Here is a 25493-nt window from a genome sequence, read left to right as displayed (position 1 = left end):
ACTGCACAGCCCACAACATTTGAGATTAAGAAAGAGACAAAAAGTTCTGCCGCACGTAGTGCAGTGATTTTTTTTGACCACACCCACTTTATGGTCACTCCCCCATAAGTCACGCCCATTTAACAAAAACATTCACAAAATTGCAGCTTCACTTGATGTTTTTCACCCTTCAAATAAGACTCTATTCATGCCTTCCTCCTGCCTGCATACCTTTCTTATATCTACCCCTCCAGTCACGTTACTCAGCCTTCAAGTCTCAGCTTTCCTGATTCAATGCTGTGCACTGCAAATTAACGATAGCCTCAAACCTTGCCCTTTCATTGCCCTGACCTTGCTCCTGGTAGCATTAATCATTTCACAGTATAGCCAGCAATAATAGGATCATCTCCTTTACAAACCATACATTATGGAAAGTACACACTGTGAGGAACCCAAAATAGGCAAACACTCTTTTTACTCCAAACTACCAAACTGCAAAGCTTCCCTAAATGCATACCTCCCAACATTTTGGAAGTAAAAAGAGGGACAAATTTTTTTTTCCGCACGTAGCGCAGCAAATTTTTTGATCACACCCTTTTCTGTGGCCACACCCCCTAATTACCATGTTCGTTTTACAAAATTTGGCAGGTTATGAAAGTTTGAAAATATTTTTCCTTATCTAAACTGTGTTTTTGCGTCTCAAAATTGTTTCAAAGTATCTTATTGGCACCTGTTAGCTGTTCTGGGCTCTCTGGGCTAAAAGCCAATTAATTGAGAAACTTTGTTTCTTTTTCTGGCTGTTCAGTGCAAAGAAAAGAGGGACTTTCCAGTACAAATGAGGGACTGCGGCGGGTTGAGCTGTCAAAAGAGGGACTGTCCCTCCAAAAAAGGGACAGTTGGGAGGTATGACTTAGCTTTTATAACGTTTCTAAATATCTTCCTAAAATATTGGAATCTACTGCATTTACCTTGCAAAGACAAAAAAAAATATGAATACTAAAGTATTTGGCCTGTGGGGACCCTAACATGACAGTAGTGCACATGGATTTTTTTGACTGGCAATTCAGCTTCCACAAAAAGCATCCATGCCATTAGATGCCTTTATATTACGTCACCGAAGTCTCTTCTCGCGAGACTTCATCCAGGAAGAGCGAAAGAGAGCCACAGGGACGCGGGACATTAATGCATTGCGCTGCAAGCATACGCTCTATAGTCTCAATTCGTACAAATATTTTTTTTTTTTGTATCAGAACGGTGCTGTTATGTCTTTCCATGTCATAAGCGATTTCAAGAATTGAGATTCGATAAAGTCAAACACGGCATTGTATAACCCGCCCTCTGGCGAAGCCTCTTTATATAGCGGAAGCAGGAAGCGTTGTAGCAGAGCAAAGCATTGTGGGATGGGTAGTCGGCTAGTTGTGAGGCTTTTAGCAGGCGCTTTGGCATAGGCTGCCGTGTTAAAGGTGAGGAGGTCTCTGTGTGTGGAGGTTTGGGGGGCTAACTCTGTGTCAGGGCGGGAAGAAAGCATTTTGATATATATATATGGGCCAGGAAACTAGTTACTGGGGTTGGAAGGGATATGCCCATGGTCATCATTTGGCAATTGGCTGCCATCATATAATCTGCTGCTAATTATATCAGATGCTGCTTTGGGGATTGAAGCCTTACAGGGAACATATTATAGATTGTAAACTCTTCCCTTAAAGGAGAAGGAGGCATTTTATTGCCAATAGATTAGCCACAATAGCGCAAGCTACAATGCTGTATTTATTCTGTAGAATGCTTTACCATACCTGAGTAAAAAGCCGTAGAAGCTCTGTTTGTTTAGGATAACAGCTGCCGTATTAGCTTGGTGTGACATCACTTCCTGCCTGAGTCTCTCCCTGCTCACTGATAGCGTTGGGCTAAGATTACAGCAGATAAGTGAGAGGGGGGGGGGGAGAGGAGTAAACTGAGCATGCTCACGCCTGGGGCAAGGAGGTTTAAAGGGATACTGTCATGGGGAAAAACAAAAATTTCAAAATGAATCAGTTAATAGGGCTGCTCCAGCAGAATTCTGCACTGAAATCCATTTCTCAAAAGAGAAAACAGATTTTTTTTTTTATATTCAATTTTGAAATCTGACATGGGGCCAGACATATTGTCAATTTCCCTGCTGCTCCAAGTCATGTGACTTGTGCTCTGATAAACTTCAATCACTCTTTACTGCTGTACTGCAAGTTGGGGTGATATCACCCCCTCCCCCCCCCCCCCAGCAGCCAAACAAAAGAACAATGGGAAGGTAACCAGAAAACAGCTCCCTAACACAAGATAACAGCTGCCTGGTAGATCTAAGAACAACACTCAATAGTAAAAACCCATGTCTCACTAAGACACGTTCAGTTACAATGAGAAGGAAAAACAGCAGCCTGCCAGAAAGCATTTCTCTACTAAAGTGCAGGCACAAGTCACATGACCAGGGGCAGCTGGGAAATTGACAAAATGTCTAGCCCCATGTCAGATTTCATGTTTTCCGATGACAGGATCCCTTTAAGCTGAAAACAGGAAGTCTGATACAGAAGCCCATGAGTACACAATAGAAGTAAAGAAATGCTGTGTTTCTTTTGACAGAGGACTCAACAGCATTACTTTGAGGGTTTACGGGTATATTTAGGTGAACCTTTCTGATAAGGCTTACTTAGTTTTAACCTTTCCTTCTCCGGGCTCCTACGACGTGTGTATTCTTACTGTCTAACTACAACTCCCGACGGCCCCGCCGCTCCTCTGTGTTGGACTTTCCTGATTTATGTAATTTTGCCTCTGGATTAATTTGTGTTGCCAGGGTCCCCCCTCGCTTCAACTCCAGCCTATGCTGGGATCATTTTAACCGCGTAATGTTGATGTGCTTCTGGTTATATATGGTTAACCTACGACAAGCGCAACTGGAGCAGTTTGTGTCCTTTTATGTGGTAGTTGTCTTTAGTCACAGATGCATACTTTTGCATGTATTTTATTCATTTATATACTCTTTGGGTAGATCCACCTGATCCAGGTGTGTTTGTACTTCCGTCAAGATCTGTAGATGTTGAACCGTCGACCGTACCGCGAGACATCATCTTCTGCAAGGCGCCCAATTGAGGACAAGGAAAGCCAGATTCGCTGAGGAGCTGTTGTTAGAAAGTCCAGAGTGAATTCAGGTGCTACATTTTTTTCCAGTCAGTTTCTTGTTTTGGGAAAAACTTTACAGTTCTTCACCATCTTACTTTACTTTCCCAGTTATCACTAGCACAGACTTAAGACCCCCATACACGGGCCGATAAAAGCTGCCCACAGACATAGTCAGCAGCTTATTTGCCCCTGTGTGGGGCCATCCGATAGGCTTTCCCGAAAGTCGGGGAGATCTCGATTGGGCAGGTTAAAAAATCCCGTCTGATTGTGGCCGCATCTATGCATGAATGCGGTCCCGCGATCCACCCGCCTGTATTGGATCCATTATGATCCGTTCATTGGGCCATAGGGCCCATGATCAGATCAGCCCTATATCGCCCACTTCAATGTGATCATATCTGGGAGATATCCACTCATTTGGCGAATGCCGAACGAGCGGATCTCTACGTCTGTGGCCACCTTTAGACTTGCTTATGCGCATTAATGTAAGATCTGAGTATTTTACTGTAATGCATGAGTGTAAGTCTGCTGAGTGATTCCAGGGAAAGGTAAGTAAGATTGTGGCACAGCGCTATGTTATCGCATGGGCCAGGACCTTTTCCTTAAAGGAGCACTGACCCAGGGAAAAACTTGGCAATAGAATTCTCTAGGGGGTTTCTACCATATAAGCACCTCCCAAGTGAATTTGGCATTCCTTGTCATTTAAAATGCCATATGTATAACTTTATTTATAAATCGCTCTAAGGAGACATAGCACTTTACAGTTTATAAAAGTATACATAGGGTGGACAAGTAACAAATACAATAAATATATATAAATACGCAGAGCTTAAGTTTCATGTGGTAAGAAAGACAGTAGGAAGGAAGTCCCTGCCCCATTGAGCTTACAGTCAAAGCACCTGTGCCGGCTTGCATTCATTGCTCTCTGTTTGAGTTACGTCTCCTGCACCTGAAGGGTGTTTTGTGAAGTCCAATGTGAAGATGTAGTAGTGTGGCATTTTGAAAGAGAATATTGTATAGTGATTGTTCATGCCTTTAAGTGTTTTGTAAATGATCCCTTCAGTCTCTGATTGTCGTATAGGTAATGTGCAGGGTGGGGTAGAGGTCAGTGTCAGTTTAGGTAAATTTTTAATGATTTTAAAATTGGTTGTTTGCCATATAAAGTTGTATCTCTCTGTACTTCCCTATTCCCTCCACTGCTTTACTGTCTAAGTAAAATAAATCGGCTCCCCCAGCCAAGACTCCAATTTCCACAATACCCTGTCCCCTTCTTTTATTCTCCTTTTTCAAGTATTTTAATCACAGAATATGTAAGGTTTTGTGGGAGTCTGAGTACTGACTGGAGAAGAACTGAGTACCAATATAGTGCGCCAATAGGATGATTAGTAAGCAAGAAGTAGAAGAGAGATTCTGCTTTCAGTAGCAAAGATTTAAATCAGTAGCGCAGATTTTTACTTAACACATATCCACTGCGTGTGACTGCATGCAAGTGGAAGCAATTTGGATGAATGGGACTGGGATATGGAGGCGATAAATACGCAGGCTGAGAGCAGTGGAGCTCTATGTGCCCTTGATCTTACCGAGAGCTGATTCGGTAATGATAAAGTTGCTTTTGTGCTATGTGTTTTTAATGCTCTCCTGCTGCAGTGCAACTATTAATTTTGGGCTATGTAAATAATTGTTAGATTTTTGGAAAGGAAGCATTGTTTTCTTTAGGGGCAAATTCTGGCACCCCACACAGTTTCTGGTAATCATCATTTCCACGTGATAAAGGACTGACCCGCAAGGACACTGCCAGGGTCCAGGCAATTACCATTAAGTCAATATAGGGGCAGTTGCCAATGTTTTGTTGCCCATCCAATGGGATAGGACTTTGCCCCATATGTTGTGTCCCTGGTTGGGAAATGTCTCTAAGCTTTAGTGGAGGTTTAATAACATTTCACTTATTTTATAAATCGTTTTTTTACTATTTTATTTGTACATTTGTTTATATATGCAATGCTTTATTAGTTAGAATGAAGAGTACATTGCTGCAATCGGTGTGTCAATCTTTGTCTCCAAATGCGATTAGATATTATTTATTTTTATAGTAGTGGTTCCAAAACTGTGGGAAAAAAGAGGATTTGAAGGGCACACGCCTGGTTCAATTTTCTCAATTGTTTGGGTGCACCTCCCGCAGTGTCCTTCCCCACTGGATTACAGGAATCAGAAATGAAATTGGCAGCACTCCAGGATAAAATTAAAAATTGCCTTTATTCACCAACAGCAGGGCAGCGTTGCAACGTTTCGAGCCTCGCACGGCAAATTTTATCCTGGAGTACTGCCCATTTAGTTTCTGATTCCAAAACTGTGGGGCCAGAATTCTTGAGGTGACGGTGAAAGCAGAGCCTGGGTGGTCCAGCATGAGGTTTAGTTAATTTTTGGGCTTAATTGTTCTTAAATGATTGATAGACCACTGTTTTCATATACTTTAGCATTGTCATGGGCTAAGTGTTGCCAAAACTACTGCAAAACCTCAAAAGGATAACCGGAATCTAAAAGTTAGAACACACATGATTTGGATTCGTGATGCACTGGATTCTTGAGGACGATTTTAATCTGAGTAAGATGTTCTCAACATGTCTGTGTTGGCTGAAAGGTTTAAGAGGAGCAAAAGGCAATGATGCTTATTGATAAAGTACATAGGTCACTGTATAGCATCCAAGTTTCCATCACATATTATCAGTTGTACCGTAAGCATTTCAGACCAATTAAAGCACTCATTACTTATTTTCAAAGTGAATGAAGTGCAACACCAATGGAAAACATCCTGAGCCGGCTAGATTTACTCACGTTGCTATTATTTCTTATTGCTTTTGGGTTAGTAAATCAAATTCAGTCTTATAATTTTTGTTATACAAATGCTCAGTTTTACCAACAACCTCAACAACCCTTACCCATGGAATGCATGACACGATTTACGATGCTGGCCCTTCTCTAAATAGGCACCTGAGGGCCATCCCCTAAGATTGCTTATCTGTCCTGAGAACAAAATCAGTCTTATCTACCAAACCTGTTAGTTATAGCTTGAGAAAAAGCTTTGATTGTTAACGGTTTTCCAATTCTGTAACAATCCCTTTCCATTTTTTTATTTTAATATAACAGATCACAGGAAAATGCCAAAATGTATAGTGACCAAATGTCCACACAAGACTGGACAGAAAGAACTGTATCCATCTGTCATCCTTCATCCATTTCCAGGAAATATTGAAAAAATAAAACAGTGGTTATTGCAAACTGGAGAGGACTATGGTGACTATGAAGTATTTGCAGAAAAGGTACTAGAAGCTAAAAAAACAGATGCATATCGGATATGTTCACGACATTTTGCTGAAGATCAATATGTGAAGAGAGGTCCTCGTAAACTTCTTAGTAAAGATGCAGTTCCCACTATTTTCAGCAACCTTCACCCTTTAATTCAGCTTCACAGCATCACAGGACCCCCTCCAAGGAAAAGAAGGAGGGGAGATGACAAGGAGTGGGTCCAATCAACTTCCAGTATAGTCCGTATAGTCTCTCGAGCAAGAACCATTGGCACTCAGACCGATCCTGGATTTTTGAAGAGAACTTCTGAAATGAACACCGTTCCCTTATCATTGATGTGCTCCTCGTATACGCAAAGTGAGCTACCTTTTGAGGTGACGCACATGCAATGCCAAAACAGTGAAGAGTCAGATCGTGCAGAGTTCTGGAGAATTGAAAAGGATCACCTGTATCCTACCAGCTTCTCTACAACCTCCAAACCAATCCAATGGCAGACCGGTGAATATTCAGAGCCTGCAAAGTTGTGGAGAGTTAAAGAGGATCACCTATATTCTATTGGCTTGTCAAAACCTGCAAAACCATGCATCTTAACTATTCAAACACAAAAATCAACAAGCGGTCATATGCCTGACACACCTTCAATTCAAGAAAAAGAGGTGGCTGAAGTGGCACTAGATACTTCATTTTCCACTTCCGAAGATCCAAATGACCCAACTTTAGGCCCTCTTGAGTACATGTGTGCTAACACGTCACAGGATGCTATAGGATCCACGCTGAAATCGAATGACTGCAACCAACCCAACAAACCCAATTATATCGCTGACAGAAAATTTATCATTTTCGAAAGCTGTTTGGATAAATTACTCAGGCTCATTCCTTGTCAGCACAATGAGAGCGAAAAGTGTGAAGCTCCAATTGCAGAAATACAAAAACATATAGATGGTTCTATGGTCAAAATACAACTATTGTGCCATAACAATCACAAGTCCCTTAATTGGAATTCTCAGCCAATGACTTCAGACATTGCAGCGGGCAATATATTAATGTCTTCGTCTATTATTCTAAGTGGATCATCATTCCAGAAAGTAAAAGAAATGTACGACCTTTTTGGTGTACAGGCAATTTCCCATACAACATTTTGCCAGCACCAGAACAAATATATTTTCCCAGCAATTGACTGGAACTGGAAAAAAGAGCAGCAGGAAATGTTTAAGGAAATTGGAGAGGATGCAGTTGTCCTTGCAGGAGACAGGCAGTTTGACAGCCCCAGGAATTCTGCAAATTACTGCATTTATTCGTTAATGACCATCCCCACACAAAAGATTGTAAATTTTAGAATTCTACAGTTGGAAGCTGGTCAAAAACCAGTGGAAGTGGAAAAAGCTGCTTTTCAGGACTGCCTTGATGAGCTGCTTTCCAAAAAAGTTACTGTGAAGCTGGTGGCTACAGACAGACATGTTCCCATCCGTCAATTGATGGCCACAAAGTACAAAAACATAAAGCATCAGTTCGATGCCTGGCACCTGTGCAAATGTGTTGCCAAAAAAATCACAGCAGCAAGTAGACATCCCAAGTGCAAAGATCTTACTTGGTGGATAACCCCTATTCAAAATCATCTTTGGTGGTGTGTGCAGACAAGTAGGCAAAATCCAGATGTACTCATTGATAAGTGGCAATCCGTTTTGTTCCATATTGCTGATGTACACAGTTTCCCAAGGTTAAACCATTACAAAAGGTGTATGCATAGAACTTTCACTCCACAAAAGAGAAAGGAAGTCAAGTGGATAAAGCCAAACCATCCAGCACACAGAGCCCTTGAGAAAATTGTAAGCGACCCAGCACTTCTAAGAGATTTGCGACACATCACCAAGATCGGTCATACCCCACAATTCGAGGTCTATCGTAGCAAGTCCTTGAAATATAGATCTAAGAGTTACTCCTATAAAATGGACTCCGCTTATGCTAGAACGATATTGGCAATTCTGTCAAACAACCACAGTGTGGGTAGAGAGAGGCCAATGCCACTGAAATCTGACTTGCCAGTCAGAGAAAAAAGCTACCAAACCGTGTTACCCATGCAGGAAAAGAACTGGCGAACACCGATTTACAGACAAGGTGTGGAGAACCATCTATTCAAGCTACAGAATGACTGCTTGAGCATAATGAGTGGAGACATTCTCTCATGAATGAATCTCAAAATTGCCAAGGAACATTGCCAACACAGAGACTTGAGAGAAGTTTTGTGACTGAAAATCATTTGTCGAATGTAGTTAATCTGAAACTCATTTGCTTAAAACAGTGGTCCCAGTTGCCTCAAAGCATGAGCTTATTTTTCAATTGCATTCAGTTACATAAAAATGAGGTGTACTGCCAAACAGCCTCCTGTAGGCTTCCAATCCACATAGGGCTACCAATTAGCCAATCATATCCTTTTTTTGGCACCCCCAGAAATGTTTTACATTTTGTGTTGCTCCCCAACTGTTTTTACATTTGAATGTGACACACGGGTAAAAAAGATTGAGCACCCTGTCTTAAGCACTGGAGAGAAAATTTCAACATGAAATAGTCACAAGAATCACAATAAGTACTTAACTTACAGCCATTCGTTACCAGTAGAGTATATAATGTCGAATGTGGGAAGCATATTTCTCATAAAAAAACTTCCTCTCCAGTTAATATAAATATTCTTGTAAATATTACAGTTAGTATTTGACAATTTATCTTTATGATATGTAGACTCACAAACCAGTAAACTTCAAAATGGAGTGCCCTTTTTTGTTTCCTTGGTATTTTTTTAACTACTTTGCTAACATACGTGTTAAATTGCTCCAGTGCAGTTGCTGATGACCACCAATCAGATTTTTTAATGTTCTAACTCATAGTAGACTGATGAGAATGAATTGCTGATTGGCTTCTGCAGGTGACAAAATATTAGTTCCACCAAGGAAATAATTGTTCCACAATTGTATTGAATCATGTCATAACTCTACCTCCATTACCAACCAGAGTTACCAAGCCATGTCTTCCACGTGATTTGTAAAGTGATAAATGTATCAACCTTTAATATAGTAATATAGCCCCTTAGTTTTGACTTACTGATGTGTCTACATTCCATGTTTATGCAGCAAAAGTTTATAGGCCTCACTTGGTTTAAATTTATGAAAACTGGTCTATCAGTCATTCAGCCATAGATCCAAGATGATCTAATCTAGAAAAGCAAAGAAGCTTTTCCTCAAATCATGCTCTGTTTCACTTTCAGACTGGGTTTCAAAAAGTATCAGATATACTGTCTTCACCAGTATATTATTTGTGTATATAATGAACCACACTCATCAGGTCTTGCTAAAAGTTAGGGTAGTAGCTAAAAATGTAACTGACGGTCAGTGTTTATTGCAGTGGTGTAACTACAGTGCGCTGGGCCCGCCTTTAAAAAAAACCTTTAGAGGGGCCTGGCGCACTCTGATCACCATCCTGCCGCCCACTTCATGCCCTGCCCACATCCCACCTTTGCCCTGACTCCACCCACCCCAACTCCCCCTTGCGTACCCTTACTTGCCGGTAAGAGTGCGGCTAGGGATGAGGGGGTTTTCTTTTTCACTATAGAGGAAGCAGGCCCACAGTCAGGCCTGGACTGGGAGTCAAAATAGGCCTGCCATTACAAGTACACAGGCCCAAACAGCCCCTACCAGCCCACTACATGGTAACTTTCTATGGAAGGAGGGACTAAACACCGATGTTACAAATTGTAACAACTTCTCCACAGTTTACAGACAGCATGCAGGAACTACATAACCCACAATGCATTGCTCTGTGATGTTCCTTTCCTTATTGAAATCACGTGTGCAGGGGGTTTGGAGGATGCAGGCTGTTGATACAAAGTAACAGTAGTCAGCCAGCTCAGCAAAGTAGTCCGAGAGATCAGCAGGAGGCTAGGCTTAGGGAGCTGTCAGAAACCATTAAAAACCATGAAAAGTCTGCATATTTTTTAATTGATGTATATTGCAAAGTTGCTTGAAATTATGTTTACTTTTCAAAAAGCTTAAGTTATGTTTTTGTGGAGTTCCCTTTTAAGTAAACCCAATAGGTTGGTTCTGCTTCCAATAAGGATTAATTATATTCTAGTTGGGATCAAGTATAAGGCACTGTTTCATTATTACAGAGATAAACTTGGATTATCTGATAAAATGGAGTCTGGGAGATGGCACTTCCTTAATTCTGAATTTTCTGGATAACGGAACTCTGGATAATGGATCCACTCTGGTATATTCTGTCATACAATATACATATGTACACACATGCTATTATGCATTTCACACCTCAAATTAGCGTTAGGTTTGAATATATTTAGCAGCAGAAATTTCAGAAAACAAAATATTCCTGGTGATAAATAATTTATCAGGATAGTAAATCAGTCACAATATAGTTTGTCTAAAGGGGCCAGATGCTCTGAAGCAAATCAGTGCACTCAGCAATACATAAAGCATATTATAAATGATAAAGGCATACTCCTAATTATGGATCTGTATGTAGCCTGCTGGGTTCATGCCCACTAATGTTTGACTTCTTGGGAATAGCTCCTGTGTGTGAAGCACTGCAAAATAGACATACATAAGTCACAATAAACCAGTAGTCTAATTTGGTTAGAAAACATAATTTGCTGGAAACTGAATCAGAACGAGCAGAGATTCAGAGAATATTTCAAGTTCCCCATGCACAGTCGATCAAAGATTATTCTTCCAGTGATAATCTTAGAAAAGGGGTTTATATGAAGAACCAGAAATGTTAGAAAATGAATGTACCAGTGTGGAATGTTTTTTCCTGAAATATCATACATGATTTCTATGGTCTATAGAAAGAGCGAATAGGTTTAAAGTAAACCGAAAACGTTACAGCTCTTCCGTATCTCTTTGGAGATAAAGAATGGAGAGCTTTGGACATATATGGTATTTTGGATAAGGAGCAGAATGTCTAAAATTTACTAAAACATATTTAAATATTTTGCAATCCCAGTGCAATGGTTTTGCCATAAACATCGATTGAAGGGGAGTTAGGTCACACGGTACAGTTATTGGATCTGTTATCTGTAAACCCGTTATCCAGACAGCTCAGAATTACAGAAAGGCCGTCTCCCATAGACTCCATTATAATAGTCAAATAATAAAATGATTTCCTTTTTCTCTGTAATAATAAAACAGTAGCTTGCACTTGATCTAAAATAAGATATAATTAATCCTTATTGAAGGCAGAACTAGCCTATTGGGTTTATTTAATGTTTATATGATTTTCTAGTAGATTAAGGTACAAAGATCCAAATTACAGTAAGATCCATTATTCAGAAAACCCCCAGGTCCCTAGCATTCTGGATAAATGTATAAGGGAATAAAAACCGTGAATTAAAGCAGAATTGGTTTTTGTACAGGCATGGGATTCTTTGTCCAGAAACCCGTTATCCAAAAAGCTCTGAATTAAGGAAAGGCTGTCTCCCATAGGTTCCATTTTTCCAAATAATCCAAATTTTTAAAAATGATTTCCCTTTTCTCTGTAATAATAAGAGTACCTTGTTTATCGAATCTATGATATACTGTAATTAATCCTTATTGAAATCAAAACCAATCTACTGGGTTTATTTAATGTTTACATGATATTCTAGGTATAAGGATCCAAATTATAGAAGGATCCATAACAAGAAAACGCCAGGTCCAGAACATTTAAAAATGAAATAAACCCAAAAGGACCGTTTCCCTCTAATAAGTATTAATTATATCTAAGTTGGGAACAAGTACAAAGTACTGTTTTAATATCACAGAGAAAAAGCAAATAGATTTTTAAAAAACTGAATAATTTGATTAAAATGGAGCCTATGGGAGATGTACATAATTTGTACAGTTCAAGCACTTCTATAGTTCTGTGCACTGTAATACTTCAGTTGACGTTATAGGTCTTTTCATCATATTGTGGATTTTTGTTTGTGTGCACACTGTTTAGCCAATCGGAAAAAGTTGCTTTGAAGTTGATTGGGCAAGAAAGTTGTGGGCTGTCCAGTCATTGTGACACTCTGACATCAGTGGGACTAATGCTCTGCATTTTGATTATTGGTCCTGCAAAATGATGAGCTTTTGCCCCAGCTTCAGGTTTCTTAACAAACAGGTTCCCTTGTAGTAGAGTTGTATTGTCCCTTTCCAGGTATTGTGCACCATCTATTCCTTATATATTTGAGATGCTCACTCTGTGCTAATGAAAAACAGCCTTGCGGCATGATGCTGCCACCAAATACTGGTTATAGTTTGAGGTGTCGACAATTGTAGATCTCTACATCCATAGAGATTGTTTCAAATTTGGTCTAGCGTCGCACCGTTCCTGCCATTAGGTAACGTAAAGACCATGCCTTAGGTGGCAGTTTGCCACAAATTGGCAGCAAAAACCATCCTGGTAACTTCCCAAACGTCAGACATTCCATTCTTCTAGTGCAGAAAGCACAACAGTGTTCTCATCACTAATGTTTCCGCCACCAAATACTGAAGTTATAGCTTGAGGTGTCGACAATTGTAGAACTCTACATCCATAGAGATTGTTTTCAAATTTGGTCAAGCGTTGCACCGTTCCTGCCATGAGGTAAGGTAAAGACCATGCAAATTGGCAGCAAAAACCATCCTGGTAACTTCCCAAACTTCAAACAGACATTCCATTCTTCTAGTGCAGAAAGCACAACAGTGTTCTCATCACTAAAGTTTCCACCTCCTCTCGTCCCTGTTGAAGTGTCGGAACACATGAACCCATTGGTCCTACTTGAGCACAAAACCCATTGGTCCTACTTGAGCACAAAATCTTTTTCCTCACTGCAAATGTGTCACTCTCATAAAACTCAAGTTGTTACTTTTTTGGTGCCACAGTCATTGTTATGTAGAACTCTTCACATGGTTGACTGGTTTGTATTTAAACAAATCTCAGCTACTGAACTTTGTGTTGCCTTCAAAGTGATTGTCAGCCTCTTTTGCGCCTCTGTCAAGTCTTCTGGTTTGCATAAAGAGTTTGGAGAGGTGTCATATTCTAGGCAGCCTCTGGGTGGGTTTGATGTAACTACCAACATATCCCATTGGGACATCTAAGCACTTTGATTCTAACTTTTATGTATTTTTATTACTGTACTATGAGGACCATTTATCAAAGGTCGAATTTCGAATTCATATGAATTTTTTTTACTCAATAAATTTGAATATATTCTAATTTAGATTGGGAGGTTATTTAAGAAAAAACTTGAACGTCTAAATCTTGAACTACTTTTAACGACTCAAAAACTTGAATCGATTCCAATTCGACTAAACTCAAATCGTAACTCGAATGTCAGGAAGGCTATCAACATCTTCAAATGGGTCATTGGACCTCTCCCGTTGACTTATAAATGAACTCGGCACGTCTTAGGTGTAGGGTAAAGATTTAATAAAATTCGAATCGAGTTTGGGTTATTCCCAATTTAAATTTGTGAATTTGGACCATAAAAACTATTCAAAATTTGAATTTCCTATTCGACCCTTGATAAATCTGCTATTTATCTACATTTTTGGAATACTCTTTAGTTTTCATTTTTATAGCTACCCTTCCTAGTGGAGGCTAATTATAAGTCGTTTTTGTCCTTGTTAGGGACTTCTTTGTCCTAAAACAACTTTACATTAAACTCTGGGCACACCATTGCTAGAAATTTTCACACCCAGCAAGAAATAAGAGGGTAATATAACAATAATATAACAATATAGTTGATCGTCATTATGTGTGCATTTGTGTGTTCTTTAATTGCCCATCCAATGTTATTGTTGTTTACTACCATGTCATTACTTAATTATTTTGCAGAAGATTGTCAACCTTAAAGGGATACTGTCATGGGAAAAAATTTTTTTTTCAAAATGAATCAGTTAATAGTGCTACTCTGACAGAATTCTGCACTGAAATCCATTTCTCAAAAGAGCAAACAGATTTTTTTATATTCAATTTGAAATCTGACATGGGGCTAGACATTTTGTCAATTTCCCAGCTGCCCCTGGTCATGTGACTTGCGCCTTCACTTTCGGAGAGAAATGCTTTCTGGCAGGCTGCTGTTTTTCCTTCTCAATGTAACTGAATGTGTCTCAGTGGGACATGGGCTTTTACTATTGAGTGTTGTTCTTAGATCTACCAGGCAGCTGTTATCTTGTTTTAGGGAGCTGCTATCTGGTTACCTTCCCATTGTTCTTTTGTTTGGCTGCTGGGGGGGGGAATAGGGAGGGGGTGATATCACTCCAACTTGCAGTACAGCAGTAAAGAGTGATTGAAGTTTATCAGAGCACAAGTCACATGACTTGGGGCAGCTGGGAAATTGACAAAATGTCTAGCCCCATGTCAGATTTCAAAATTGAATATAAAAAAATCTGTTTGCTCTTTTGAGAAATGGATTTCAGTGCAGAATTCTGCTGGAGCAGCACTATTAACTGATTCATTTTGAAAAAAACCATGACAGTATCCCTTTAAACGACAGGTTCTCCTATTTGCCCTAGGATAACTATAGGGAGCTGCATGCCAACATCTATTATGTCCTACGGCAGCCCAAGTCTTGGCAGTCGTCTTAGATTAAACATTCCATAAAGCTGATTATTTCTGTCTTTGAGACCCACGGCAAGCAACATTCTGTTCCGTTCTTATACTTTTCAGATGAGCCTTAGTGAGCGGGAAGACACAGACATTTCTGTTGTTACCACAGCACTGGATGAAATAAATGCTGCCTGCCGAGAAAGCCCAGAGGTGGGAAGCGATAAACTCTCAGATTTTCCCGAGGACTTTAATCAGCTCGAGCTCCTGGAGACTCATCGGCATCTGATACCAACTGGCACTCAGAGCCTGTGGACAGCAGAGTCGGAGGAAGAAGATGAAGAAGATGACGATAAGAATGAGGAGTGGTTCCAGTCTCAGGAGAAGAAACTACAGCAGAATCCAAAAGAGCTCATATTGTTCGCTGCAGAGAATAACAGGGTATGATTAATTGTTCTGTTTCTTTGTGTTATTGTGTATCATGGTATATGTATTTTTTTTTTTTACCAATGTGTTATTGTCTTCTGTAGGCAGCACAGAAAATAGTTTTTGTCTTAAAACAACATCGTATTATGTTTCAACGAGAGCCATAGGGGCAAATTCACTAACCGGCGAAAATTCGACAGCGCTGGCTTCGCACACATCGCAACACTTCGCCAGGTGTAAATTCTCCTTGACAACGCTAATTCACGAAGATCCGAAGTTTCGCACAGGGTACCGAACCAAAATTACGCTCAGCAGTTGGAAGTTGAAGTTACGGTAGCGTTGGCTAATTAGCATACGGCGTGCAGTTAAAGTACAATGGCCGTATATGCTGCAGCAAATACATTACACTACACAAGTCCAGGGAAACTTATAAAATTATATAAAGTTGTTATAATGCCCTACACATGTGCCCACAGTATAGTTTAGGTGCCATATGTTAGCAAATGTAGGGGGGAAAGAGGATACCCCCAAAAAAAATTCACAGCCTATCACCCTTTAAATAGAATGTGGCATTAGTTACCCTGTGCACAACTTCGGATCTTCGTGAATTAACGTTGTCCGGGAAAATTTGCGCCTGGCAAAGTGTTGCGATTTGCGCAAAGCCAGCGCTGCAAATTTTTGCCGGTTAGTGGAATTTGCCCCAGAGTGCGAAGTTGCGCCAGAGTCTATCTCCTTGGCGAAGTTATGCCAGCTACCGTTAGTAAATCGGCAAAGTGCCGAAATGACGTCATGCTGGCGAATTTGCGCCAGTGAAATTTTCTCCAGCGTTAGCCACTTTGCCCTTTATTAAATTTCCCCCCCAGAATTCTCCTTTGAGTCATGAGTGGCTAAGTGGGCACTGCACCACTAAAGATTTGGATAAACTTCTAGCATTCCACAAATAAGGTGCTAGAGTTGTAGTTCCACAATTTATTGAGGTCTACAGGTTGGCCAACACAGGATTAAAGCTGGCCATACGAGAGCCAGTATTGACTCCTGGTCTGGCCACTCCTGACAGACAACAGTCGACTGCTTGCTAGATTGTGTTTGGTTCCAAAATGATGACCTTGCCTAACGATATCTGATTGGAACTCCCAATATGAATCAGAAAGGCTGGAAATTCCATTGTGTGATGACCACATAAAGCCCTGGAACTTTTTGTCTCCTGTTAGGTCTGCAGGTCCTACTGTGTAATCCCAGGATTCTCATTATATGGATCACTATAAGCATGCATTAAAGGGCACCAATCATGACCAAAATCATTTCCTAAGTAAATACACTATGTGAAAGTTCAAGAAATCCGATTTTTAAAACAGTTAGAATTGTTTGTATAATGTAAATGATCAGCTCACTATTCCTTCTGCAAGATCTCCCCTATCTCCCCTGCAGTTCTAGCTGAGGCAGCCATCTTGGATTTCACTGGCTCCTCCCACCTATATCTTCCCAGCCAACTGTAGCTCTGAAATCTCGCACATGCTCAGTTGAAATTCCTTGTTGCTTATCAACCCTTCTAAGCTATTTTCAAATCAGCCAAACCTGTGTGTTAGCTGCTGTTCAGTAGTGCTGCCACCTGCTGGAAGTTACTGTGTGCCCTTCATTTGCATAATGACTTTACCAGCAGGGGACAAGATAGGGAAATCTCCTGATACTTCTAGTGGAGGAGTTTACTAAAACAAGGCATTCTGGGTAGAATACTCAAAGCAGTGTTACAATCTGAGCATGCTCCTGAAATTTGCACATTAGAGTCTCTGTTAGAGTCTCAATATGGCCTCCCTCAGTGAAAGAACCCATTTGACAAAGTAAGGGATTTTTTTTAAAACCTGCAGTTTTTTCAAAAAACTATAATATGTAGTTTGATTAAACGTGTTTAGCTTGTACTGGTCAGATTGTTATGTGTTTGATTTTGGCTGTGACAGGTGCCCTTTAAGAAGGTTATTTATTAAAGTCCTAATGCAAAATAATAAAATCCAATTTTTTAGTGGAAAAAAACTAAATTTTTTAGGATTTATTAAAGCCCAATGCTGCAAAAGGTCCAAATCCTAAAATCTGGCATCTCAGACCTGCTAAAGCCGTGGACCTGTTAGTCTCCAGTTAGGTCTGCAGGTCCCAGTGTGTAATCCCTTATAGTTATATGGATCACTATAAGCATGCCAAAAAAGACAGAAAAAAATCAAGCATTTTGGGGAAAAAATCCAGAAAAATTGTAAGATTTGGATTTTCGCTAGATTTTGAGTTTTCCCCCCATCCCATTAAATCGTGCTTTTTGTATTAATAATATACAGTAAATAAGGTCAAATCATGGATTCTAGTTTGCTTGGACTTTTTTAAAATAAAATTATCCGTAAAATTCGGATTTTGAAAAATAATCCCCTAAATGTTTCACTCCGTGAAAAATGGGCAGTTTGTCTAAAAAGTGTTGATGATGGATGTTTTAAGCCACCCCCCGTGATTGTAGTTAATTACTTCGAACACCCTCTCAGGATTCTTCATCATCCCAGGCCACTTTTACTCTCAGCATCACAGTGCCACACTTTTGGTGCCCAGCCAATTTCTGTACCATGCTGCTTTTCTATTCAAAATCCGTCAGTACTAGTTAGTGGTATTGGGCATATTTCCAGTTTAGTCTCACAATGGTCAACGTGTCTTATGAGCTAAACAAGTGCTTCAATGACTTTCGCGGCACTCACATACGAAATCTAGAGTCTATGAGGCACGTTTATCAAAGATCCAATTTCAAATTCATGTGAGTTTTTAAAAACTCCCATGAACTCGAAGTTCGACCAATTGAAATGTATTAAATAAATCGAATTTTCCTATTCAGGTGAATAGGATTGATCCCAAAAACTCGAAGCAAATTCGATTCAAGTTTTAAAAACTCAAATTGAGTTTTAAAACTCTATTTCAGTTTTTTTTCCTCTGGAAAAAAAAATGTCAGGAAGGCTGCAAACAACTCCAAATTGATCCCAGGATGTCTCCCATTGACTAAAACAGCAATTCGGCAGATTTTAGGTTGGCGAATAGTAACATTTGTGTTCTTAAATGGCCAGTGTATGATTAAAATCTAATTCTTTTTTTTTTTTTTTTAAATCGAATCAAATTTTAACAATACCCTAGTCGAAATTGACTCGAAAATCGAATTTGCAATTCGACTCTTGATAGATCTGCCCTCCATAAGTTTTGGTTTCATGATTTCAACCAAGGCTGACCACTGTTTCAATTGACACAAGCTGATACATCCATGTCAAATACATATTAATTGGCAGCAGAAAAAAAACAATTATGTCATCTGTTCTGCCTAATAAATAGTTTTTTTTTGCTATACATTTTGTTAAAATCCCTTTAAACCCGTCCCTTGCATTTCTGTAGCTCTTATAAGTACCTGCCACAGGGACCTGGAAGGCCTATCCATGTGTCTCCCACTCCTTCTGATGCTCCATCCGTACAAGCCAGAACTGATAATAAAACTATTGTGTAATTCTGCAGTATAAACCAAACTGCGGAGGAATTGTTCCCCAATTATTTCTAAGCCTGGGGAAACCTCGGTCCTGCTGATCCTGAAAATTGCCGAGCTCATTTGCTCAATCAATAGCATTTGCCCTCCTTGCACAGAATTTATTATGACTTCAGACTTCCTTAGCCACTGCCATGCATGATGATAGATCGTCCTGAAATACAGTATAACCACGAATTTACGTCCCTGGATTTTACATTTTCCCATATTTACATCTCTTTTTTTTTCTTGTGGTCCCACCAGCCACAATGCATTTCTATGGGTTCTTTTCCCCGATTTTATGTTGCTTTTAAAGGCTTGCTTCTACCCAAATCTGAATAATTTACTAGTTCGCCTTTTATCGTAACTTGATTGGGTCCCTAAGCTCAGTAAGTGACAGCAGCACAGAGCATGTGCAGTGAATCAGCAGAAAAGAAGATGGGGAGCTACTGGGGCATCTTTGGAGACACAGATCTTTACTGCTAAAGGGCTGTGGTTGCCTTGGGCTGGTACAGAAGTTGGGGGTACATTCTATTTTTTGTGCCACACAAGTTTCGCTGTGTCATTTAAAACACATGATCACTTTGCACTGATTAAATTACAAAGCATCATTTTTTTTTAAAGGTTATCGTTCTGTATGGTCAGCATATATTTAAAGGAGCATTCAACCTGTAACATAAAAAAAACCTACCCCCCTACCCTACGTAGACCCCCCTCTCCTCCCCCCAGCCTACCTGGTACCCGAGGCAAATGCCCCTAACCTTTTACTTACCCCTCCGTGCAGATTCTGTCCCCTGGAGTTCACGGCCACCATCTTCTTTTCTTTGTTAAATTTCGGAAGCAAACCGTTGTTAAATAGAAAGGGGCATTTGCCACGGGTACTAGGTAGGTTGGGAGGGAGGGGGGGTCTACGTAGAGTAGAATTTTTTTATGTTACGGGTTGAATTCTCCTTTAACTGGATATTGTGTCTTCTTCTATATTATATATAACTTATGGTTTCCCCTCTGTCTTTCTACAGCTTAGCACTCTTCAAACAGTCTTGTCCAACCATCCAAACCTTGTTAACACAGTGGATGACGACCACTACACCCCACTCCACAGAGCAGCTTACAATGGGCATCTGAGCATAGCACGGGAGCTCATTGGACACGGTGCAGATGTACACGCCGTCACTGTGGATGACTGGACTCCTCTGCATAGTGCCTGCAAGTGGAACAACGCTTCTGTGGCTTCTTTCTTGCTTCAGCACGGGGCAGATATCAATGCACAGACCAAGGGCTTGCTAACGCCGTTGCACCTTGCTTCGGGCAATCGGGGAAGCAGGCAAATTCTAGAGCTGCTGCTCATGAACCGCTATATTGAGCCACATCTAAAAAATAAAGCAGGAGAATCCGCTTTCGAAATCGCGAGGCGGACTGACGTGTTCCACTATCTCTTCGAGATCTGTGATTATTGGATCACGTCCTCGTATAAAGTATAGCTACAACTAAAGGGAGGTCCTACATGAAATATTGTAATTTAATAGCATTGCTGGGCACAGCTCAGTGGCTGAATGTGTAATTAAACATCTGTGCTTTGTGAACTGCTTGAATTCCTGCTCCTTGTTTTCCCAGTGCATTGCTTTTGGAAGTTGCTTTCAAATGGGGACTCAATTTTGGTATCCTCACTTCCTGTTCGGCAGAGCAACATCTTGTTGGGATTTCCACTAAAGTGCAAAGTACATCTTACATATATTGAACATAGCTGTGACATTTACCATGCAGCGGACCCCATGGTCTCTTCCAAGCCCCTTCTGCAGTTGAAACTATGATGCCCACTGCAGTTGGACAGGCATGTTCGAAACAACAAAAGTTGTGAGTTTTCTCCAAAAAGTAAGAATCCAAATCATTTATTAGGACTTACAGATAACCGCCTAACGCGTTTCGTGCCTACTTGGTCCTAAACAACAAAAGTTGTGAGTTTTCTTCAAAAAGTAAGAATCCAAATCATTTATTAGGACTTACAGATAACCGCCTAACGCGTTTCGTGCCTACTTGCTCCAAAACAACAAAAGTTGTGAGTTTTCTCCAAAAAGTAAAGACCAAGATTATAAATAAGTGCCCCCAGTCAGCACGAAACGCATTAGGCGGTTATCTGTATGTCTTAATAAATTATTTGAATTCTTAATTATAATCTTGGTCTTTACTTTTCGGAGAAAACTCACAACTTTTATTGTTTTGGACTTTTGCAAAACAACAAAAGTATACTGTGAGTATTTTCTCTCCATTAATTGCTTTGGATATTTTGCTTTTTGATTAATTTTTGATTAAATTGCATAGCAATCCTTTTCATATTTGGGCAGGCATGTTTCTGTGTGCTGTGCAGTTTACTATTTATACTTAAAGGGCACCTGTTGGGTAAAAACGTTATACCCAACCAAAGGTGCAGGCTAATAGAGCCCGCATTCCGGTTGGGGATAACAGTTATTTTTTTAAAGAAATGCCCCCCTGTGCGAGCAGCCATGTTGTTTCACTCGCATTCGCATAGCGCACAATTCATGGCACATTTTCATGATGCGCATACGACACCAGACGTGGAGCTTTCTCCAGGTGCAGGTAGCGTATTGCTGGCGGGGGCATTTTTTAAAAAAAAACCCAGTTATCCCGAACCGGAATGCGGGCTCTATTAGCCTGCACCTTTGGTTGGGGATAACATTTTTACCCAACAGGTGCCCGTTAACTGGCCAGCTCCACTCTGTGTTCCCATCCAATGAAATTTGCTAGCTGCAGTTACAATTTTAATCGTCATCCAGAAAGAAGAATTTCATCGCCCCATTTTACAATGCCTTTTCTTATAAACTCATCTTTTTTTGGCCTTGTGTAATTTTTATTCTAGAAATGTATTTTTGTTTTTGTTAAACTGGAATTTCATCTTCTAAAACATTTTTCTCAGGCATTAAACTATCTGAAAAACGCAAAAAAGATCAGATATTGGGGTTGCTTGGCTTATTTTGAATCGCTGCTGGCTGGAAACCATGTAAAACCTGTGTTGTCCTGAAAGGGGTTGTTCACCTTTAAATTAACTTTTAGTATGATGTAGAGAGTGATATTCTGAGACAATTTCCAATTTGTGTTCATTTTTAATTATTTGTGGTTTTAGAGTTATTTAGCTTTTTATTCAGCAGCTCTTCAGTTTGTAATTTCAGCAATGTGGTTGCTAGGGTCCAAATTACTCTAGCAACCACGCATTGATTTGATTAATAGACTGGAATATGAAAAGGAGAGAACCTGAATAGAAAGACTTATAATAAAAAGTAACAATAGCATTAATATTGTAGCCTTAAAGAGCATTTGTTTTTTAGATGGGGTCAGTGACCCCCGTTTGAAAGCTGGAAAGAGTCAGAAGATGAAGGCAACTAATTAAAAAACTATAAATAATGAAGACCAATTGAAAAGTTGCTTATATTTGGTCATTCAATAACATACTAAAAGTGAACCGAAAGGTGAACCACCCCTTTAAAGGAGAACTAAACCCTATAAATGAATGTGGCTATAAATGCCATGTTTTATATAGTGAACTTATTGCACGAGGCTAAAGTTTCAGCTTGTCAATAGCAGCAATGATCCAGGACTTAAAACTTGACACAGGGGGGTCACCATCTTGGAAAGTGTCTGTGACACTCACATGCTCAGTGGGCTCTGATTGGCTGTTAATAAGCTAAGCTTAGGGCTCGTCACTAATTATCCAGCAGAAAATGAGCTTCCCTGGCTGTAATATAAGCTGATGCTACAGGTTTGCTGATTATTCAATTCTGATGCTAATTGCACTGGTTTCTGTGCTGCCATGTAGTAATTATCTGTATTAATTACTAATCCGCCTTATATTGTGACATTTCTATTCTATGTGTACTGTATATTGTGAGTGGGTCCCTAAGCTCAGTAAGTGACAGCAGCACAGAGCATGTGCAGTGAATCAGCAGAAAAGAAGATGGGGAGCTACTGGGGCATCTTTGGAGACACAGGGTCTCCATGACGCACAAGGTAGGGGCAGGTAGATGGCTATGTGTCACCCCACACCCGTCCTCTTGGAATCGAATGTTGTCTAACACAGTCAGTAGGCTAATGCACATTATAGGTATAGAACTGCAGCACCTTCTTAAAGGACAAGGAAAGTTAAAGTAAAGGTAGAAATGTTGTACATGATGTTTTGTGCCTCTGTACCAGCCCAAGGCAAACACAGCCCTTTATGTCAGGGCCCGAAGGCTCCACTTAAGATTTACAGACCTAGGAGGAAGCAGCAAGTTCCAACACAGTTCACTGTATCCAAGGGGTTCAAGAAGAAGAGTAGTTGAATCCAGGCAAAGGTCAGTTCAGGCAGCAAGGTTCTTTAGTCAATATAACAGGCAGAGGTCAATAACAGGAATCAGAAGTAGTAATCACACCCAGGAACACAATAAGTTGAACCTATAATTGGGCAAGGGTCTGGCATCTTTTATAGGCGGATTTTCACACCAAACGAGTATGATGACGTCATGCGTCACGCACTGACGTTGCATGTTTTGACACAACGGCATCATGACGTTGCTCACGTTTTGACGCATTGGCATCAGAAGGTGCCACGTGGAACTCCTGGGTGCCACCATCTTGTCCATGGCATCGGAGCGACTGGTAAGTATCCCTTACTAGCAGTAAAGATCTGTGTCTCCAAAGATGCCCCAGTAGCTCCCGATCTTCTTTTCTGCTGATTCACTGCACATGCTCTGTGCTGCTGTCACTTACTGAGCTTAGGGACCCACTCACAATATGCAGTACACATAGAATAGTAATCAAAAACCACAAATAACAAAAAATGAAAACCATTAGCGAATTGTCTCAGAATATCACTCTCTACCTCATACTAAAAAAGTTAACTCAAAGGTGAACAACCCCTTTAATTAATGGTCGTTGGGAGAGGGGTAAGTGGATGAAGTTCCAGTGAATGTTTCGTGCAAGGGTACCAATAGGGAGCAGTGGAGAGGGCAGGTACTTACAGAAAGCAGGCCATAGTAATAAAACAGGATCTATTTCTAAGGCCAGGTGATGGCGTATGATGAGGCTCAGTATCTCTTTGTAAATACTAGTAAATATGGTCACTGGTCTATCGGGACAGAATAATGTACTTCTCACACTTGCTTTGGGAGACTTTACATCTTTGAATAGCAAATGTTTTTGTGACATCTACTGGTGGTCAAATGTAATACATCTTGTGTCCTGCACTGTGAAAGCTCTAAGTGTAAATACGTTGGATTATAAAAGCAAGAAATGTGTTGAGGTTGCAGAAAGAAGTGAATCAAAATCAGCTTCTAACTTCCCCTCACACACCAGTATTTTAACTGTTCTACCAAAGGCAATAAAAGTTGGATTTGTATCAAATGCCCGTGAGAAGAATGAAAATATTCCTTCCTGGCTCCCATACAGCCATTGTACTCGTACCTTCATTAACACTATACTCAATGTCTTAAAGGGATGGTTCACCTTTAAGTTAACATTTAGTATGTTAGAAAATTACCAATTCTGAGCAACTTTCAATTGGTTGTCATTATTTATTTTTTATAGATGTTTAATTATTTGCCTTCTTTTCCAACTCTTTCGAGCCCTCCAATGGGGGTCACTGACCCCATCTAAAAACAAATGCTCTGTAAAGCTGCAAATGTATTGTTATTGCTACTTTTTATTACTCAGCTTTTCAGAGCAGGGCCTCCCCCATTCATATTAGGCCTATGCATTCTACAGTACTCAGCAATAAAATCCAATTCTTTACCGGAGATCCGTCCTTCAGTTCGTGTATTTACTCCCCCATTCATATTTCAGTCTCTCATTCAAATCAATGCATGGTTGCTTGGGTAATGTGGACCCTAGCAACCAGGCTGCTGAATTACAAACTGGAGAGCTGCTGAATAAAAAGCTACAATAACTCAAAAACCACAAGAAATAAAAAATGAAAACCAATTGCAAATTGTCTCAGAATACCACTCTCTCCATCATACTAAAACTTAACTTAAAGTTTAAGAACCCCTTTAATAACAATTACCTTGTCTTTTATGACTTGTCAAAAAGGCATTCACCCCTTTCTGGAAACTATACCTGAGCTTAGAGTCTGACTTACAATATACTAAATATACTGTATATAATTCCCAATACAAGAATCATCAACAAATAATTGGGATGCACATGACATGGCAACACAGAAACCAGCCAATAAATGCAATCTTACTTTGCTAATTTGTTTGTGATTTCTGATGAGCCTTAAGCTGAGGTTTTCTATAGCAACCTAGAGCACACTGAGCATGTGCAGTGCCACTGACATTCAAGGCATGGCCTATCAGGATCAGGAGATGAGGGAGCTTCTGTGGACCTTTGGGCTCGTACAGTAAGTTCAACATAGAAAATAAAAATTTCTACCCGTATAATATTTTAGGCTTCAGTTTTCATTTAAATTGGAAAATAGTCCACAATAAATAAGATTGGAACCCTTGAAACAATAGAGGCTTTTCCCCCACCACCTATATAGGTCTATAGTGAGTAGGCAGTGCAG

General features: G+C 40.1%; 1 protein-coding gene across 6 annotated transcripts; it reads left to right on the top strand.

Annotated features, from left to right (window-relative positions):
* Nucleotides 1-1114: 1114 nt before the first annotated feature.
* ankrd49.S (ankyrin repeat domain 49 S homeolog) lies at nucleotides 1115-20523 on the top strand. Of its 6 annotated transcripts, none has more exons than XM_041582943.1 (4): nucleotides 1116-1442; nucleotides 3033-3155; nucleotides 15109-15426; nucleotides 19960-20523. In XM_041582943.1, the coding sequence occupies exons 3-4, from the start codon at nucleotides 15109-15111 to the stop codon at nucleotides 20419-20421; spliced, it is 780 nt and encodes a 259-aa protein (XP_041438877.1). In that variant the 5' UTR covers nucleotides 1116-1442; nucleotides 3033-3155; the 3' UTR covers nucleotides 20422-20523.
* Nucleotides 20524-25493: the final 4970 nt, after the last annotated feature.

The sequence above is a fragment of the Xenopus laevis genome, chromosome 2S, assembly GCF_017654675.1.
Source record: "Xenopus laevis strain J_2021 chromosome 2S, Xenopus_laevis_v10.1, whole genome shotgun sequence".
Lineage (NCBI taxonomy): Eukaryota > Metazoa > Chordata > Amphibia > Anura > Pipidae > Xenopus > Xenopus laevis.
This window is presented reverse-complemented; position numbering and strand designations above follow the sequence as displayed.